We start from the raw sequence: 16,881 nt of genomic DNA on the forward strand, positions 1-16,881 counted from the left end.
CAAAATTCAAAATTTACTATGTGTTAATTTCTAAGAAAAAAGTATGGACTACCAAAGAGATTTCTCAGTTTTCTTCTGTCATCTAACAACTTTGATGATGGTATGTCATTTCCACAGCAAGGCAGAGAAATATCTTGCAATGCTCTGCAGTGCTGGTCCTCCAGGACTGTGATCTTCTCATATTTTTAGTGTAAAATGCCCTTTAAGGCAAGACAGAGTAGGCAATCTAATCTAAACCACACTTTCTGAGGGAGGCAAAAGAGATCCAGGATGGAAAATCAGGATGACTTATACTACCAATTTTTAGTTATTTCATATTATATGAATGACTTTTCTAGCTCTGCTTAGCAACAGCCTTCACTAATAAGATTATCTCAAAGTTTGGACACCCAAAAATAGAGTATACATATATTGGATATTGTTGGATTTGTCTTCTGAGTTCTGATTTCATGTTTCCTGATTTTGTGTTAATGGAGGAAGAGGAATATCTGAAGGAAAGGCTTTGCCATCCTACAAAAAAAAAAAAGTCAGTATCTTCTCAAGTCTGTCAATTTGATGTGTTGTAAGAAACATTTTAAGAGATTTTGGATTTGACCTACAGTCATCAGTTAAAAAATGTGGTTTTACAGAAACAAGAGCCTATCTTTTTCCACAGTCATTGTTAGAGTCTAGATGTAATGAGGTTAGCTGTAATTATGAGTAGTATTCTCTTTTATTGTGACTGTGGTAGTATGACCAGCCCAGGCTCGAAAGAACATTTTGTTTTCACAACATTGTAAATTAGGAACAAAAAAGCACCAGAGACTGTGCCCAGCTAGGCCTAGGACTCTTCTTGGAATATAAGGAAAGCAAGATATACTGTGTTCAGCATGTTCAACGCTGTATAACAGCTCAGTGTATGGAAGAACTATGCAGACCAGAACTCTTCTGCCTGGAAAAAAGACGACTGGGAGACAATAAGACAGACACAAAAAAACATGACTGGAGATGGTAAATAGGGAACAGATAGTCACTGTCTGTTCTAATACAAGAATAAATGGCATCAGATGAGAATGAGCCAGTGAGACCAGTTCAGAACAAAGGGAGAGACTTCATACAACACATGCCTAAGCTCTAAAATTCTTTGCCACAGAATTGTAGAGGCCATTTGTTGATGTGAGTTCAGAAAGCAACAAGACACATTCATGGAAGAAAAATCCATCCAAAACTGCTAATGCAAAGATCATCAGGAGTTCCCTGAATCACCATTTTCTGAAGAATATTCTGGAAAAAATAATTTCTGTGTTCTTCCATTGCTCTTCTACTGTTACCTAGCTAGCTGCTCTTGGTCATGGTTGGAGATGGTAGCCTAGGATGAATGCACCTATGGTCTGTCAGCATATACTCATTCTTTATTCTTTTATCACATACAGGTCAGCGTAATAAAATTTTACTAATATTCCACTATTTTATTAAAGCGAAATTAGTCACTTAAGACACAGCATACTTTCTGTTTAATGAAGCTTATTGTGTAGGTTCATAAGCTCATATGTACTGACATAATGTGTCCAACCATAGCTTTTTGGTTCTATATATATATGTAATCTTTTTTTTTAAATAAAACCAAATATTTTAGTGACAAGGCCGCAAAAAAAGATACTGGAGAAGAAGGGAGAAGTAGTACTGTGTCTCTGAAAATCAAAAAGAAAGCCAGTGGCATTTCTTCTGAATCTGTTAAAATACAACCAGCTTCAAAATGGTATGGGTTACTTATTTTTCTTCCTTCAATTTTTTAATTTTTATTTTCCCTATCTACAGTAATTATCACCATACTTAGTATTTGGTAATGTGAGTTACACTTTTCTAATTCTGTTATTAGGCAATGTTGTCATACCTGTTTAAAATGTACTTGTTTGTATTAGTTCACAGCTGTTCAAAATGGGTGATGCCGTTTATTTATTTTTAGTAAAACATCAGGCAGGTTTGAAGTCGTTAGTGAAAGTTCCTCAGCGACTGAGGAGGATGAAGAACAGCCTGTACGTCATCAGGAAGGAAACACTGATTTGCCATCAGAATACTGGGGAATTCAGAAACTTGCAAAATATTTAAAGGTAAATAAGCGTTGATAAATTTTATATAAAAAAAAAAAGCTACTCTTTGCCTTGTATATCTGAGGACACTAGACTAGCTCCTCATCCGTTTCACCATCATATATTTTATGTATGTAATATATTCTATAATATCTATGTAGTATATTCAAATCCTGGAACTGTGGACTTTCCTATCACACACCAGTTTCTCCTGCATTTTTTTAATCTGCTATTTTTGGCTTATATAGACCCTTAGATTAAACCATCTGTTCTGTGTTATTTAAGATGGTATAATTTCTTTATTAATTATGGGGTTTCTGTTTTGCTTTTTGGGTGAAACTTTCCAAGATATTTCTTTATGTGGATAGTTACTTTCAAGAGTTTTTATTAAAACTGAATACTTGCCTAAAGTCTTTCATCAACTATGATTAATGCATGACTGAAGTAATTCTAACGTGGTCTTGTGTCTGGATAGATGCTGTTAGTGGACAAGAAAATGTATGATAAACAGGCATCTTCTAAAACAAACAAAAAAAAGGTGTTTTTTACAGAGACTTGTTGAAAATCTTTTGGAACCTATAAATATAGATGTTTAGAATTCTGTGTATGTCTGAAACACATAAAAAACCCAACAACCCTCTACTATTCTGGAAAACTCTAAAACTAATTATGTTTTTCCCTCAGGAGAAATTCCTTTACAAGTTTGTACTGGAATTTATGTACTGTAAGTTACTAATAGAAGTGCTGGTTTATTTGGGTTTTTTTAAGTACAGCTGCGGAGTATACACATCCTACTGATAAAATGATGGTGCTGGCTTTTGGTACAGCAGAGATACTTGTGAGGAATAAGCGAAGCTTTGGCTCCTTCTAGTCTTTTAACCATGGTAGAAGAGTAACTTAGTCTTTTAAACAGTTTCCAGTGCGTTCACACTGCTTGTTCTCAGTTAGTGTATGTGGGACCTATGCTGGTGGATGTAGCCAAAGAGACACAGAGGGCATGGATAATACAAGTCTCTAAAATTCTTTTTGCCTTATAATTTCTAGGTTGGACCTTTATATTCTGGTCATTTTGGATATGCTAAAATAACCCTTTGCAAGCGTAAACCTGGTGTAACATCCAGCATGTAACTTGCTCAGCTATCCGCTAATGCTAAACTCACTATATATACATTTTGCATGATACAATTGATTGAATTCGCATCTAATTACAGTTCAGGGTGTTGGTTTTGAATCTTTCAATCTACTAATGGCTTGCTTCTGTCTGTCTTATGGATCACCTGTTTGTACTTTTCCAAGAGCTCAGAGAAATAACCATGCTACTTTTTAGTAAAGACCCAAGGTCCTCCTGGAGAGAATACTTGAAATTCATTACTTTTGACGAACTCCCTGAAATCTTTTCAGTGGCCCAACTATGGACCACCCTCTTTACTCTTCTCTCCTGGTTGCAAAATTCTCAAACTCCCTTTCCTGTCTAGATCCTTCATGTAGTCATGTTTAGATTTTAGTATTGGACTTGATTGAATACTGAAACATCTACACTTGCATGAAACCATTCTGAATGAAGAATGAGAAGGGCAAATAGGAAAATATATTTTTCATGCTCCTCTGGTTTAGAAATGAGTATATTTTGTTCCAGCTGTCAACAAGTAAAATGACTTAGTGGCTTAGACCTAGGAAAAGAAAGGGCAGCATTTTTGATCAAATTGTGAGTACCTGTTAAGAAGTGTTTATAACACAAAATTCCATCATATGAAGAAGTTTTGTTATGAAAATTCAGATGTATAATTGTTTATGTATTCATGCTCACCTGAGTCTTCCAAAAGTTCTTTAAATTAGATATACATTAAACAAAGTACTTGAAGTACTTAAAATAGTTCTCTGCTGATTCTTAGCTACGTAAAGCAGGAAATCCCTAGTGTCAGATAAAGCTGAAAAGAGATGCCTCAGTGCCATACCACAGACAGTGGTTGAAATTTTTATTGATGGAGTGCTACTTTAGCTTGCACATGGAATTCATTTTAATTCAAGTATAAATACTGCACTTCTGGCCAGACTTAGGAGATTTTTTGGCATTCTTGTTGTTCATGTAGGCAAGTGTTCATGACACATGCAACATAAGAGAAAATAAATTTATGACTGCAATATTTAAGTATCTACAAGCATATTTATATGGAAGCACAAATTTCAGAGGGCTTGTGTATCTTCAAAGGTTGTATGCATTGTTTGTAGATCTTAAAAATTTATTATAATGCCTTGAATAATAGATGTTTGAGATAGTAAATTAGAAAATATAATAATTTGTAGGTGCAACCATTTTTTGAATGTCTGCTAATGTAAATGTGAATCACAGTTCAGCAAGACTCTATAAAAGATCAATTTGCAAACACAAAACTTCCATAAAACCTGAAAGATATCTAGTTTTTATACCAAAGTTAGATTGTCATTAAAACTTAAAAAGATGGTTGCTTCGTGTATAAAGCAAACTTGCCACATCCTGTGAATTTTGCCTGTAGACTCTGGATTTGTGTACCTCCTCATGGAGAGAAAATTTCATTGCAGAGGAAATTCCCTTCTGACTTTTTGCCCTTCTCCATTCCCCCTCCTTTCTGGGAAGGAGCAGCCATGTTGGAATTGCTCCATGGGAAGCAGCTGCTGCTGTGGTCTGGCTCCTTGTCCTACCTTCAAGCTTCCCAGGGCTGTGAAACAGAAGATAGTCCATGTGTGCTTTTGCCGTGTCTCCCCATCAATTTAAGAATGGGCAGTGAAGATAGGTCAGTGAGCTTGGTGATGGTGTTGTGTTAGGCATCTTTTGAGGCTACAGTAGATAAAATTGGAATGAAGTGCTCTGTTGATGTTTGTAACAGATCCACTCAGGGGAGCCTGCTTCAAATTTCACGTTATTTATTAAAGTAGTGCTTCTGAAGTATTAGATTTCTAGGTGAAGGACTACATTTTACATGTGAAAATTTTTAGGAATAGGGTGAACAGATTACATTTTACAATGATCTTTTTACTAAAAATGGGGAACATCAGGTAGAAATGCAGAATCTTATTTGTGGCAGAGCTGGAGCAGTTCACTTTTTAAAAAAAAAAAGTGATAGCTGGGCACTATGCTTTGTGCTGCCTGCTGTCGAGCACTGATTATTGCCAGTTTTAAGATAAAACCAAGATGTTGAGAGGTGAACTGGGGCTGGTGACTGCACCAGGAATAACTCCAATCTCCAGAATAAGTCTTTAATCCCTTAAACCCTTGTGCTGCTCAGTTTTGGTTCCCTGTAAGGGTGTGATTTATATGCACACCTATGCCAGGGAGAGCTCTGGACAGAGTTCTGCAGGATCATGTCAGTTACAGAATTCTTCCTTCAGTTTCTTACCTAGAAGGTTATTCTACTTTTGGCTGTATTTCAGGGGTACACTAGTGAAACCAGTCAAGTCTCATACCTCATGTAAAATATCCAGTAATTTCATGTCTGGTTTGGATTACTCCAGTTCAAACGACCTCATTCCTAGAACAGCATTGTGTTTCCCTTCTACTTTGGAATCTTAGGTGGACAAACCTCCTCTCTCTCCCCAGCTGTTTGCATGTTGTGCCAGGGCCAGGAGCTGGAGAAAGGCTATGGTGCTGCACAGGAGCTAGGGAGCATGGTGTCCCACGTATGGCCTTGAATGCCAGCTCTCAGGAGCCTGTGGGTGCTGGTGCTGCATTGCAGTGGATGGCTGGGAAGGGAGGACATCTGTCACATGAGTCAGTGAAATTTCATTGACTGGACAAGCAAAAGGTTGAAAGAACTGCGGGATACACTGGATGTATTCATGTCCGCTCCACAGCTGCATTTTGGCAGGACCTTTGGAAGACTGTTGCATTCAAGCACCATTTCTGTAGCTGGTTGGAGGCCCCTCTGTATTGGGCTTATGTTACGTAAAGATGGCAGACAGACCAGGGAGGGAGGAATGTACAGGAATATTCCTTCTGGTCTTTCCCTCTTCCCTTTTCTTTCTCTCCAGCTCCATCTAAAAACTCCTCTCTTATTTCTAGGCAACTGGGTCAAGGAAATCAAAGTCTTAAGAGATCAATGCTATGGGTCTAGTTCTTACAGTGCATGTGCTGTAGTGAGTATTGCCTGGGTAAGACTTAACTGCCCATCACTTCTGCTTCCCCTTTGCAGTGTGAGCAGAGCTGACCCAGCAGGATGTAGTGTGGCTGCTGCACCACAGGCAGAGTTTATTTCCTCTTCTTGGGAAGCTCAGATTTATCAGTTAGGGAAACACAGGTGTGTGTTGGCTTGCAGGAAGGAATAGTGGATCCCCAGCTGAGCTCTTTGTACATGGAGGTCACCAGCATTCTTGGGGAAGAAAGGTACAGGTTAGAAATGCAGAAAGTCAGATAGGCAGTGAAAAGGTGCAGGGAGGCTCTGCCAGGAGCTAAGATGCAATATCTGAAATGAGAGGTTCATGTAGATATTGTTGATAAATGGTATGGGATAGTTTTATTTCCCAGGAAGAGACAGGGAGACATTGGAGGTTGGAAGTTAGGGGCTTGGGGCAAACCAGGGTGCAGGAAATCCATGTATGCATGAAGGGTAGGAATGTGGACAAGGAAGGTCCAAGTTATTAAACAGGGAGCCTGTTTCAGAACGTTTGAGGACCAAATCTTAAATGGCAGTTGCATGTGTGGGGAGAGTTCTTTTGCACTCTGTATGCAAGGTTTGCAATGTGACATGTCTCTGCTTGGAGGGGAAGGAGGAGGTAGTCAGCAAGTGCTTGCACACTTCCCCTAATATGCATTAATATGAAGTCAGTCACAGTTTATCTCTGAGATTTGTCATATCTGAGGTCTAAGGTTTTAGATATCTGAAAAATAGGTATCTTCATAAAATTTTGCGATAGAAAACATCCATCCTTTCAAAATAAATTATTACTTTCTTGTGCAAATGAAAATTGTGTAGCAGTCTCAAGCCTCCTGTGGTTTAACAGGTGGTATATACAGCAACTCTTTTATATGATCCAGTTATAAATTTATGGCACTTGCAAAGTCATTGATGTGGCTTGCAGATTTTTCTCAAAATTTGTATGAAATAGAGGATAGAAACAGTATTTTTTAACTGCATAATGTATAGCTTTCTGAAGTTGTAACGGTATTGGAAATGTTCCAAATTATTAAGATTACATTAGTACTCATTCTAAAAATTTACATCAGCTTCATAAACTACACATGGATTAAGAAATCGATTGTATTTTGGGATTAGCAGAAAAGTTACTCAATTTTATTCTAAAATGCAGAACCTCAAAAAAGAAATGAATGTATTAGCCTAAGCAATAAAATATGTCTTTTAATACTAATTCGTTTAAAGTGAAACTACACAAAAAGTAATTTTAAATTTTGTAAGACAAGAAAAAACAGTATTAGTGTTACAGTGCACCCACTAAAGTACCAATTGTTTGTTTACTTATTTTACACATTGTAATGCTGCTCAAAAGTTTTGTGGTAGGCATAGAAAAAGTCTAAAATCTCTGGTGTTTATGGATATCCCTGAACAACAAACTGCATAAGGAACCACAAATAGGAATTCTGATGAACTAACTCTCTGTTTCTTGACTCTGCTTCCATTTTCACAGGGAGAGTTACTGGTGGATAGAACTTTACAACTATAACTGGATACTTAGATGATTAACATAGAAGTTACGAATTTGGTCAGATACGTAACAAACTTAGATATTATTTTGTGTGCAAAGTTATCAAAGTTAGTTATCTGTAATCTTTTAATCTGGCCCTAGAGGTGGAATAGAGGCGAATATTAGAATCTTAAGAGCAAAAATATCTAATCTGTGTAGGAAACATATTGCACGTTATATTATATTTTCCGCAATTTGTGGGTAAGAGTTAACTGTTTTTTCTTTATAATATCACATTAGCAAGACTTGCATGAGATTGTATTTTAGCTATTAAATACAAAATAAACATATATAAGTGCGTATAAAATATTTTTGTATATAAAAAAATTTGCCACTGTGTTTTGAGGACTGACCAACTTTGGAGATAATTTACCTAACCTTATTAATAGAGTGTCTAACAATAAATCTTTTCTCTTCCCTTATGAAAGGATATGGCAGGGTAATATGAAGGAACTTATTCAACTGAAAGATCAAGATGAAAAATAAACTTTGCTGTAGATTGGCTAAGTGGTAGAGTTATTTTCCAGAAAATACCAAATGTATGAGATGTAGTCGTGTGCCACCTGCTAGTGTTTCTAGACACATGCTTGGCTAACGTGTCAGCCTTCGCAAGTAACCTCTTCATATCACACTCCTCCATACTGTTCATGCACATCTCCTGTTCCCATCTTCCAGTATTAGCCAAGATTTCTTTTTAATTGCAGTAAAGAATGTGATTACTGAAAAAAAAGGGATAAAAATATGGGAAAACTACGTTTTTGTAGTTAAGATATGTATTTTTTAGCAACCTAGCCAATGCTGATCATGAAAAAGAAATTTTTTGTATGATAAATTTACTGGGTAGGAAATATTGGCAAATAGTGAACTCTCAAATTATTATTATAATTGGCAACTCTGAAGCACTTGCATAGCTCTCTCCTCAAAATACTGTACAAACAATCATTCCTCATAACAAGAGACACATAAAATTCATAACGGCCAGTTGATTTTTGACCATTAACAAGAAGTCTGATGAATTTCTGTGTAGTGGAGGTTTAATTAATGTTCTGAGGGTCACCCATTCCAAAGAGTTTCATAGCTGATTAGATGAAAGACAAGATAGAAATAAAGAAAAAAAAAAAAGGCATAAAGGTAGAATTCAACAAAAAATGAGAAAGAAGAGATGGTGTGTCAAAAATTAAGGGCTGAGGAAAAGAATGTAAAATAACTGATGTTTGATTCTCCTCTTTCGTCCGGATTCTATTTTACTGTAAAAGCGCATCATTAAATTAATGATCTACGGTTTTGACGTTGTAACTACTGTACCTCTAAAATAATTGTTAAATTGCCAAAGCTATCTCAGTCTGACTTACAGCTTTATAATCATGAAGTAGATAATCAAATTGTTGGCTTTCCTAAAGAATTAGAAGACGATTGTGTCTGAAAGCTACCAAGAGTTTTAAGAAGTGAGAATGGCATTATTCATTGGTTTTAAGCGTTCCACATTGGATCTAGGTTCAATTTAATCACAGCTTATGCTACACAGTTATTTCAGAAGCATGCCCGTGCTTCAGCCATATTTTAATCTGTATTTGTTTTTCCTATGCTCTCATTAAGCTCAGTTTTTAAGTTTGTTTTATTTTTCCAGAGAACATTTTTCTCTTGTTTTTTAATAAACTATCGGTATAATTTTGTTTTTCTTGCAAAATCTTTTTTGGCTGGTTTCAAACCACACTGTCTTTTCTGTCTGCTCAGTGCTTATGAAACTTCAGCAGCATGCTAGCTCTCCAGCTAGTCTGTACAGGCAAAGGTCCTTCCTAGTTCAACCTCATTAAGTTTTCTCCATAGATTCACTTCCACTGGTTTCCGAAATGAGTTGGATCCAAAAATAAAGTAACTGCAATAACATTAAGGCTTTTATTCTGTTTGTGAGCCAAGTGCTAGGCAAAATCAAAACTGCTTAGGTGGGTCTGACATTGTCACACAAGGTCAGTAGCGTATCTGTATTATGGGCAGCATATGTCACATCTCCCAAGTCTGCAGTCAGGATTTACAAGTATCAGTGTTAAATTACAGAACAGTAGTGCTGTTTGTGTAGGTTGTTGGGTTTTTTTATTTTAATCCTGGACCCTTTTCTCTTTCTCATTCAATCCTCATTTCCTGCTAATTTCTGCATGTTCTTTTTAAAAATATATATGCTTTGTTTTCCTCAGATGAAACAGCCAAAGGCAGGGAGGGGGCTGTATCCTTGTTCTGGTGCCAAGACATAAAAGTCAATACCTAGACTGGGATTCATCTCACCTAGCTCTGAGTGTAAACAGAGTAGGTGTTTGTAGCTGAGCTGGGCATTCAAGGCTACCTTTATGATCAGTGGAAAAAATAGACACTTTCAGGATGTGATTCATCTGGTATTTTGAGCATCTAATTCAGAGTGAGATGCGTCACGTTTTCAACTTCATTGTTGACTTGATCTCAATTAACGGGAACGTAGGATGGCTATAGATGACTCGAACTTAGTTATCAGGAATGTAGAATGCCTGTAGATTAATGAATTTAGACAGATGATTTCCATCCCCACCGTCCTGTGCATTTGAAATCATCAGTGAGTGTAATGTGAAGTAGTCTTGTGAAGGCCTGTTCTTATTCCAGATTCTTTATGTGTTTGGAAATAGGCGTTTGCATGCTTTCTGGCCTTTTTTCTTTGGGGTGCTTTGTAAAGAGCGTCCTTAGAAACTAATTGGCAGTCCTCAGTTAATGGGAGAACTAATTGATGGGCATCTGCTAGATACCTATGCTCTAACTTTGGCCTAGCCAGCTTGGTGACTGGGCTTGACCTTTGTTTACATAGACAATAGGCATGTGATCAGCATCCCATAGGTTTGTCTTGCTTCTAGTTCTTCAGAAGGGTTTCAGTAGACCAGGCCTACTGGCTTTGCACAGCTCTTTGTCTTATCACTGTATGCTGCACTGTCTTTGGAGCTCATCAGGGAGTGGGCTGCAAAGTATCCTCACATTTTTAGGATGGTTCTTCTGACACTATGTTGATGAACAAAGAGAGAGGCTATCTGGATTCTGGAGAAAAGCAGGAATAAATAAACATCTGGAAGGAATTTGTAAGAATTAGCTGTCCAACAAAACAGCAACATGTGGAGGCTTTGTGATATCTGACTGATGTTGTATGAGCAATCAGAAAAGCAAATCCAATAATTTCTACACAGATGTAAAGGACCTTGTCTGCCTTCTGGTCACTAAAACATACATATGTCCTTTCTTTGAGGAATCATATGGATCTAAGTTACTCACTCACTGTTCTGAGAAACAGCATTTTTGTTCTCTTTACCCAAGAATCACTTTTAATTTTATGTCTTGGCCTTCTGAGTTACTTTGGTCTATATTAGCCCAACTAGCTGTTCTCACCTATCTGTACTGGCACATAATACATGTGAGAGCTTGTTTGCTTATTTTTCTTGCCAAAAAATATTCAGCCGTATATAGCAGTTTTCCTGAAAGAACTTTTTTTTGTTCAGTTGGTGTCTTTTAGGAGGGAGATTGTATAGGCAGCATAAAGGGCATCTTTATGGGATGGGAGGGAATTGGAATAGAATACCATGAGCCCTAAATGTTCACTGCTCATGTCAAAGGGACATTTTGAAGGCCATTGAAAGATTACTGTAGGGTAAGTTTGTCTCAAGGGCTTGTGATTCACGTAGCATCACATGACTTCAGCCAGAGACTAAAGGCAGAAAGGGAAGACAGAAAGTGGATAAAAACTAACATCAGGTGGAAGCCTATATAAAAAATGCTTGCAGGTGGCTGGGCTCAATTATTTAAATTTAAGGAGATAGCCCACTTGCAACAGGAGAGTATAGGGCTGCAGCTGTTTTAGATTAAAGAAAGTTAGTCCTAAATGCTGTGGCCTGATTCCCTTGAACTTCATAAAAGGGCTCTTTCCTGGCCTTGCAGGGGTTTTCAAGACTGCAGCCAGTCTTGTTTGGGAAACCGAGTATCCAGATACTTGTATAAAATCGATCATCTCAGGATGAAATGTCTGAACATAACTCTCTAGTTGGCCTTCAAGAGCTGAAATCATTGTAGTGTTTGTATAGGCACTACAGACTCATGACAGTATAGGGTATTCAGGCTTACTAACAGTACAGGTATCCTACCAGCACTGATGTCCTCTATGCCTGAAGAAAACACAAAAGGAGGACTTGAGTGTGGTGCACACACTCATTGTGTCCTGTTTTAGCATCCATGATGATCCTCCAGGCTCTGGGTTATTACCAAGAGGCTAGTCTTTTTATATGCATAGTTACTATGCCTTTAGAGCAGACACCAAGATGGAATATTAATATCTTCTTTAACCTCACAACTGAAGATGTTTTGTCAAGCCACGAGTGGTATTGGCTGTGTTTCTGATGCTCATCAGGCAGGCTGATTATATGTATGATGACATTGCACATTACTACTACAGTTACTGTGGCAATGGAGTTCCCAACACAAAATGATTCATTACTTGGTGGTAGAAGTTAGCATGGCTATTTCTAGACAGAGTTGTCTGACGTTTTGGCCACAGATGTAGGCATGCAGAAAGCTTTGCATTTCAATACCAGAGAGTACTGAATGTAACGACTCTCCTACTGTGTGTGCCTTACCAAGTGTGTAAGTCTCTCTTCTCCAGAGCAACTTCTGAAAGCAAGGAGAGGGCAGGACAGTGACTGAGATTCAGTATGTCATGATCCAAACAAATGAGTGAGCAACCTTCCTTCAGTTGGGGATGAAGAAATGTGTGGCCTGTCACTTTCAAAAACATGGTCCTTTCGTCAAGGATGCTGAGGTAAATCATCTCATCAGGGACTCCATCCTTGTTGGTGATAGTGGCAGCTGAAGGCAGTGTACTGCTGGAGAGATAAGGCGGTACCAAAGAGAGTGGCTTCTCTTACAAAGAATGGTGGAAGGTCATAGTTTGTGCATTAAATAAGGTAATTTGCATGTGCTAAAAGGACCTGTCATGGTGGGCAGAGGAAGTCTAGGATGGTTGCTGAAGCTGAGTTCATTCATGCTGAAGTGTCATTGGGAGACTATGGTGTGAGTTGGATACAATCTAAGACTTACTTTGTAAATATGTTTACCTCAAGCCACTTTGCCAGATGAGCTGAAGTCTGAATTCCGGTATGTCTACCAAAGGTACTACAGGTGGCCTGTGGTAACTAAAATCTAAGCCAGAGCTAAAATTCAGAATGACCTCAGTGCTCACACATTCTCTTGAATGGTGACATTTTGCAGGAACAGTAATTTCTGATGGATCAATTAGATTAAATCCCAAATTAACATCTGTTGCAGTGATCTGACCTAGAAATCACAATAAGATTGTGGGTTTGTTGCCCATATTACAATATTTTTATTTTTCTCCCCAAATTTATCTGGCATTGAAGAGAGTGTGGTCTATTATCTTTACAAAATTTTCCAGATGCAACTGGAGAGCAAATACACTCCTAAACTAAAAATTTCACAAATGAGAAGGTAAACTTGCATTGTTAAGGTATTATATATTTCCTTGGGGGGTTGTCTCTGGTTTTTGGGTCAGCATTTCACTTCTCTCCAAGTTTGAGGTTTGAGAAGTTATTGGGAAAAACGTTCTACTATTCCTAGTCCAATGAAGTAAAAGTTCATATGTTTGCACATGAACTACATTGACTCTTACCTCCTCTATAGTAGAATCCTATTACTATGAATCAGAAAAGGAAAGCTAACAGAGTGGATGCATGTCTTGAGAGAGTTTTCAGGAGGGAATCAACAGTTCCCTAACAAAACCTTCTGGTTCACTCAGAAAATAGTAGACTTATGCTTTTGTTTGGAAATTAATTTATTTTCAATTTCATAAAATATGGTGACAATTTAAACTCTGTGTCTGGGTCACAACATATATGTTACTTCTGCCACTGTGAAGGGTCAGGGTCAGGGTATTAATCTGAAACTAAATCTGCGCAACTTCTGTGCATGGTTTTAGTCCAATGTGAATGTTTTGGATTTTGTGATTTTGTGATTTTGTGATGCCTGTGATTTTCCACTGGCTTTAGTTATATTAATCTGTACGGTTTACATACTGCCAGGCTGTAGCCAAAGAGCGCCAGAAAATTCAGGAAATGGGGCAGGGAATTATTCCATAACTCAGTTATACTTGTCCGTAACTCATCTCTTAACAAGTTGCAGCTTGTATGTTTCATAAACTAAAATGAAAAATTGGAACTAGTGTTTAAACCAAAACAAAACTGAGTATTTAGAGGTTCAATAGCATAGAAAAAGTGCCTTGCTGAAGCATATTATACATATTATAGTGCAATACTCAGTCTTTCATTGAGCTTTATAAAAATTTATTTAAATTTTGAAGTATTTTCCAGCAGAAAATTACAAAATAGCCTGTGATTTGAGAGAGTCAAGTTCATCAGAAAATCAAAAAGTTGGAAAGGTGTAAATGAAGAATTCTGGTTTATACATTACTACTTATTTTAACTTTCTTGTTTTATAAAAATGTCAATATTTTAATAATATCACACACAGAATCACACACAGAATCACAGGTTGGAAGGGACCTCAGGGATCATCTAGTCCAAGCTTTCTATGAAGAGCGCAGTCAAGACAAGATGGCCCAGCACCCTGTCCAGACAACTCTTGAAGGTGTCCAACGTGGCCAAGTCAACCACTTCCCTGGGGAGATTATTCCAATGGTTGACTGTCCTCACTGTGAAAAATTTTCCTCTCATGTCCAGTCGGAATCTCCCCAAGAGCAATTTGTGTCCATTCCCCCTTGTCCTTTCCATGTGACTCCTTGTAAAAAGGGATTCTCCATCTTCGTTGTAGCTACCCCTTAAGTACTGGTACACGGTGATGAGATCCCCTCTGAGCCTCCTTTTCTCAAGGCTGAACAAACCCAGTTCTCTCAGCCTATCCTCTTATGGCAGGCGTCCCAGTCCTTTGATCATCTCGGTGGCCCTTCTCTGGACCCCTTCCAGCCTGTCTACATCCTTTTTGTATAGAGGGGACCAGAACTGTACACAGTGCTCCAGGTGTGGCCTGACAAGCGCTGAGTAGACTGGGATAATGACTTCTTTATCTCTGCTGGTGATGCCCTTTTTGATGCAGCCCAGCATCCTGTTGGCCTTCTTGACTGCAGCAGCACACTGTTGGCTCATGTTGAGCTTTCTGTCCACCAGGCCCCCCCAGGCCCCTTCCCACAGAGCTGCTCTCCAGCCAGGTGGATCCCAGTCTGCTGCACTCCCGGATTATGTTTTCCCAGGCGCATGATCTTACACTTTTCCTTGTTGAACTTCATAAGGTTCTTGCTGGCCCACTCCTCCAGCCTATCCAGATCTCCCTGCAGAGCAGCTCTCCCTTCTGGAGTGTCTACTTCCCCACTCAACTTGGTGTCATTAGCAAACTTCATCAAGCTACACTTGATGCCATTATCCAGATCATTTATAAACATGTTGAATAACATTGGGCCCAATATCGATCCCTGGGGGACTCCACTAGTGACAGGTTGCCAGTTTGAGAAGGAGCTATTTACTACCACCCTTTGGGTGCGGCCTGTCAGCCAGTTCCCCACCAACTGCACAGACCACTTGTCTAGGCCATAACACATCAATTTCTCCAGGAGGAGACTGTGGGGGACCGTATCAAAGGCCTTGGAGAAGTCCAGGTAAACAATGTTCACTGCCCGCCCCATGTCAACCAGGCAAGTCACTTTGTCACAGAAGGCCACCAGGTTTGTCAAGTACGATCTGCCTTTAGTGAAGCCATGTTGGCTTTTCCCAATCATGTGCTTCATTTGACTTGTGATGGCCCCCAGGAGGATTCGTTCCGTAACTTTTCCAGGGATTGAAGTAAGGCTGATGGGCCTATAGTTACCTGGATCCTCCCTTGAGCCCTTCTTGTAGATAGGGGTAACATTTGCCTTCCTCCAGTCCTCTGGGACATCCCCCGTTCTCCATGACTTTTCACAGATTATGGAGAGTAGCCTTGTAATGATGTCAGCCAGCTCTCTCAACACCCTCGGGTGGATGGCGTCAGGGCCCATTGATTTGTAGGGGTCAAGCTCCTGTAGTAATTCATATACTAACTCTTCCTTCACCGATGGTGGATCGGTGTTTGGTTCAATTGGCAATTTTGTTCCCAAAGCCTGGGACCCTACAGTGCTGGTAAAGACAGAGGTGAAGAAGGTGTTGAGGACCTCTGCCTTTTCAGCATCATTGGTGATTGATTCTCCTTTTCTGTTTAACAGTGGGCCTATGTTTTCCTTCTTTTTCTCCTTATGGTTGACATGGCTGAAGAACCCTTTCTTGTTATTTTTTATGTCTACAGCCAGTTTCAATTCAGATTGGGCTTTTGCTTTTCTGACTGCGTCTCTGCACTCTCTGGCTATGCCCTCGTAGTTCTTGGCGGATAATCCTCCACTTCTTCATTTCTGATGTGCTTCCCTTTTGGAATTGAGGAGACCCAGGAAGTCATGGTTGAGCCATGGGGGCCTCTTGCTCCACTTACTTCCCTTTCCTTTGTAGGGGATAAATTGGCTTTGTGCTTCCAATAGAGAGTTCTTGAAGAATTCCCAGCTCTCACTAGCTCCTTTGTATTCCATGGAAGCTTCCCATCGAATCCCTCCCAACTGAGCCCTGAGTGCACTGAAGTTTGCTCCTCTAAAATCAAGAATCCTTGTCTTAGAGCTGACCTTCATCACACTCAGCAGGATCCTGAAGTCCACAATATTGTGGTCACTGCAGCCAAGGCTATCACTAACCGAGATATTACAAAGCAGGCTTTCTTGGTTTGTGAATAGCAAGTCCAGCAGTGCCTCCTCCCTGGTTGGCACATCTAATATTTGTATCAGGAAACAGTCCTCTATACATTCCAGGAACTTGGTGGATAACGTGAGCTGCTGTATTGTTCTGCCAGGAGATGTCTGGGTAGTTGAAGTTACCCATCAGGACCAGGTTCTGTTGGCCAGAAGCTTGGAATAGGATTCTACTTAAACAATATTTTTGTTCTAGGAGTTTTTTTCATTCCACTAATGAATTTTAATGAAATAATTTCTAGTATAATAATAAAAGTTCCTATAATTTGACCCACTTTCTTTTGGATATCTCATAAAACTATTTTGTTTGTT

At 38.9% G+C, this 16,881-nt stretch overlaps 1 protein-coding gene across 1 annotated transcript in view; it reads left to right on the top strand.

Annotated features, from left to right (window-relative positions):
* The window catches only part of ODAD2 (outer dynein arm docking complex subunit 2), a 94,726-nt gene that overhangs the window by 9,831 nt on the left and 68,014 nt on the right, over positions 1-16,881 (top strand). Inside the window, exons 8-9 of the mRNA XM_075082581.1 lie at positions 1,601-1,738; positions 1,946-2,090. Of these exons, the coding sequence (XP_074938682.1) occupies positions 1,601-1,738; positions 1,946-2,090 (283 nt within the window). The remainder of the gene's footprint in view (positions 1-1,600; positions 1,739-1,945; positions 2,091-16,881) is intronic.

The sequence above is a fragment of the Phalacrocorax aristotelis genome, chromosome 2, assembly GCF_949628215.1.
Source record: "Phalacrocorax aristotelis chromosome 2, bGulAri2.1, whole genome shotgun sequence".
Lineage (NCBI taxonomy): Eukaryota > Metazoa > Chordata > Aves > Suliformes > Phalacrocoracidae > Phalacrocorax > Phalacrocorax aristotelis.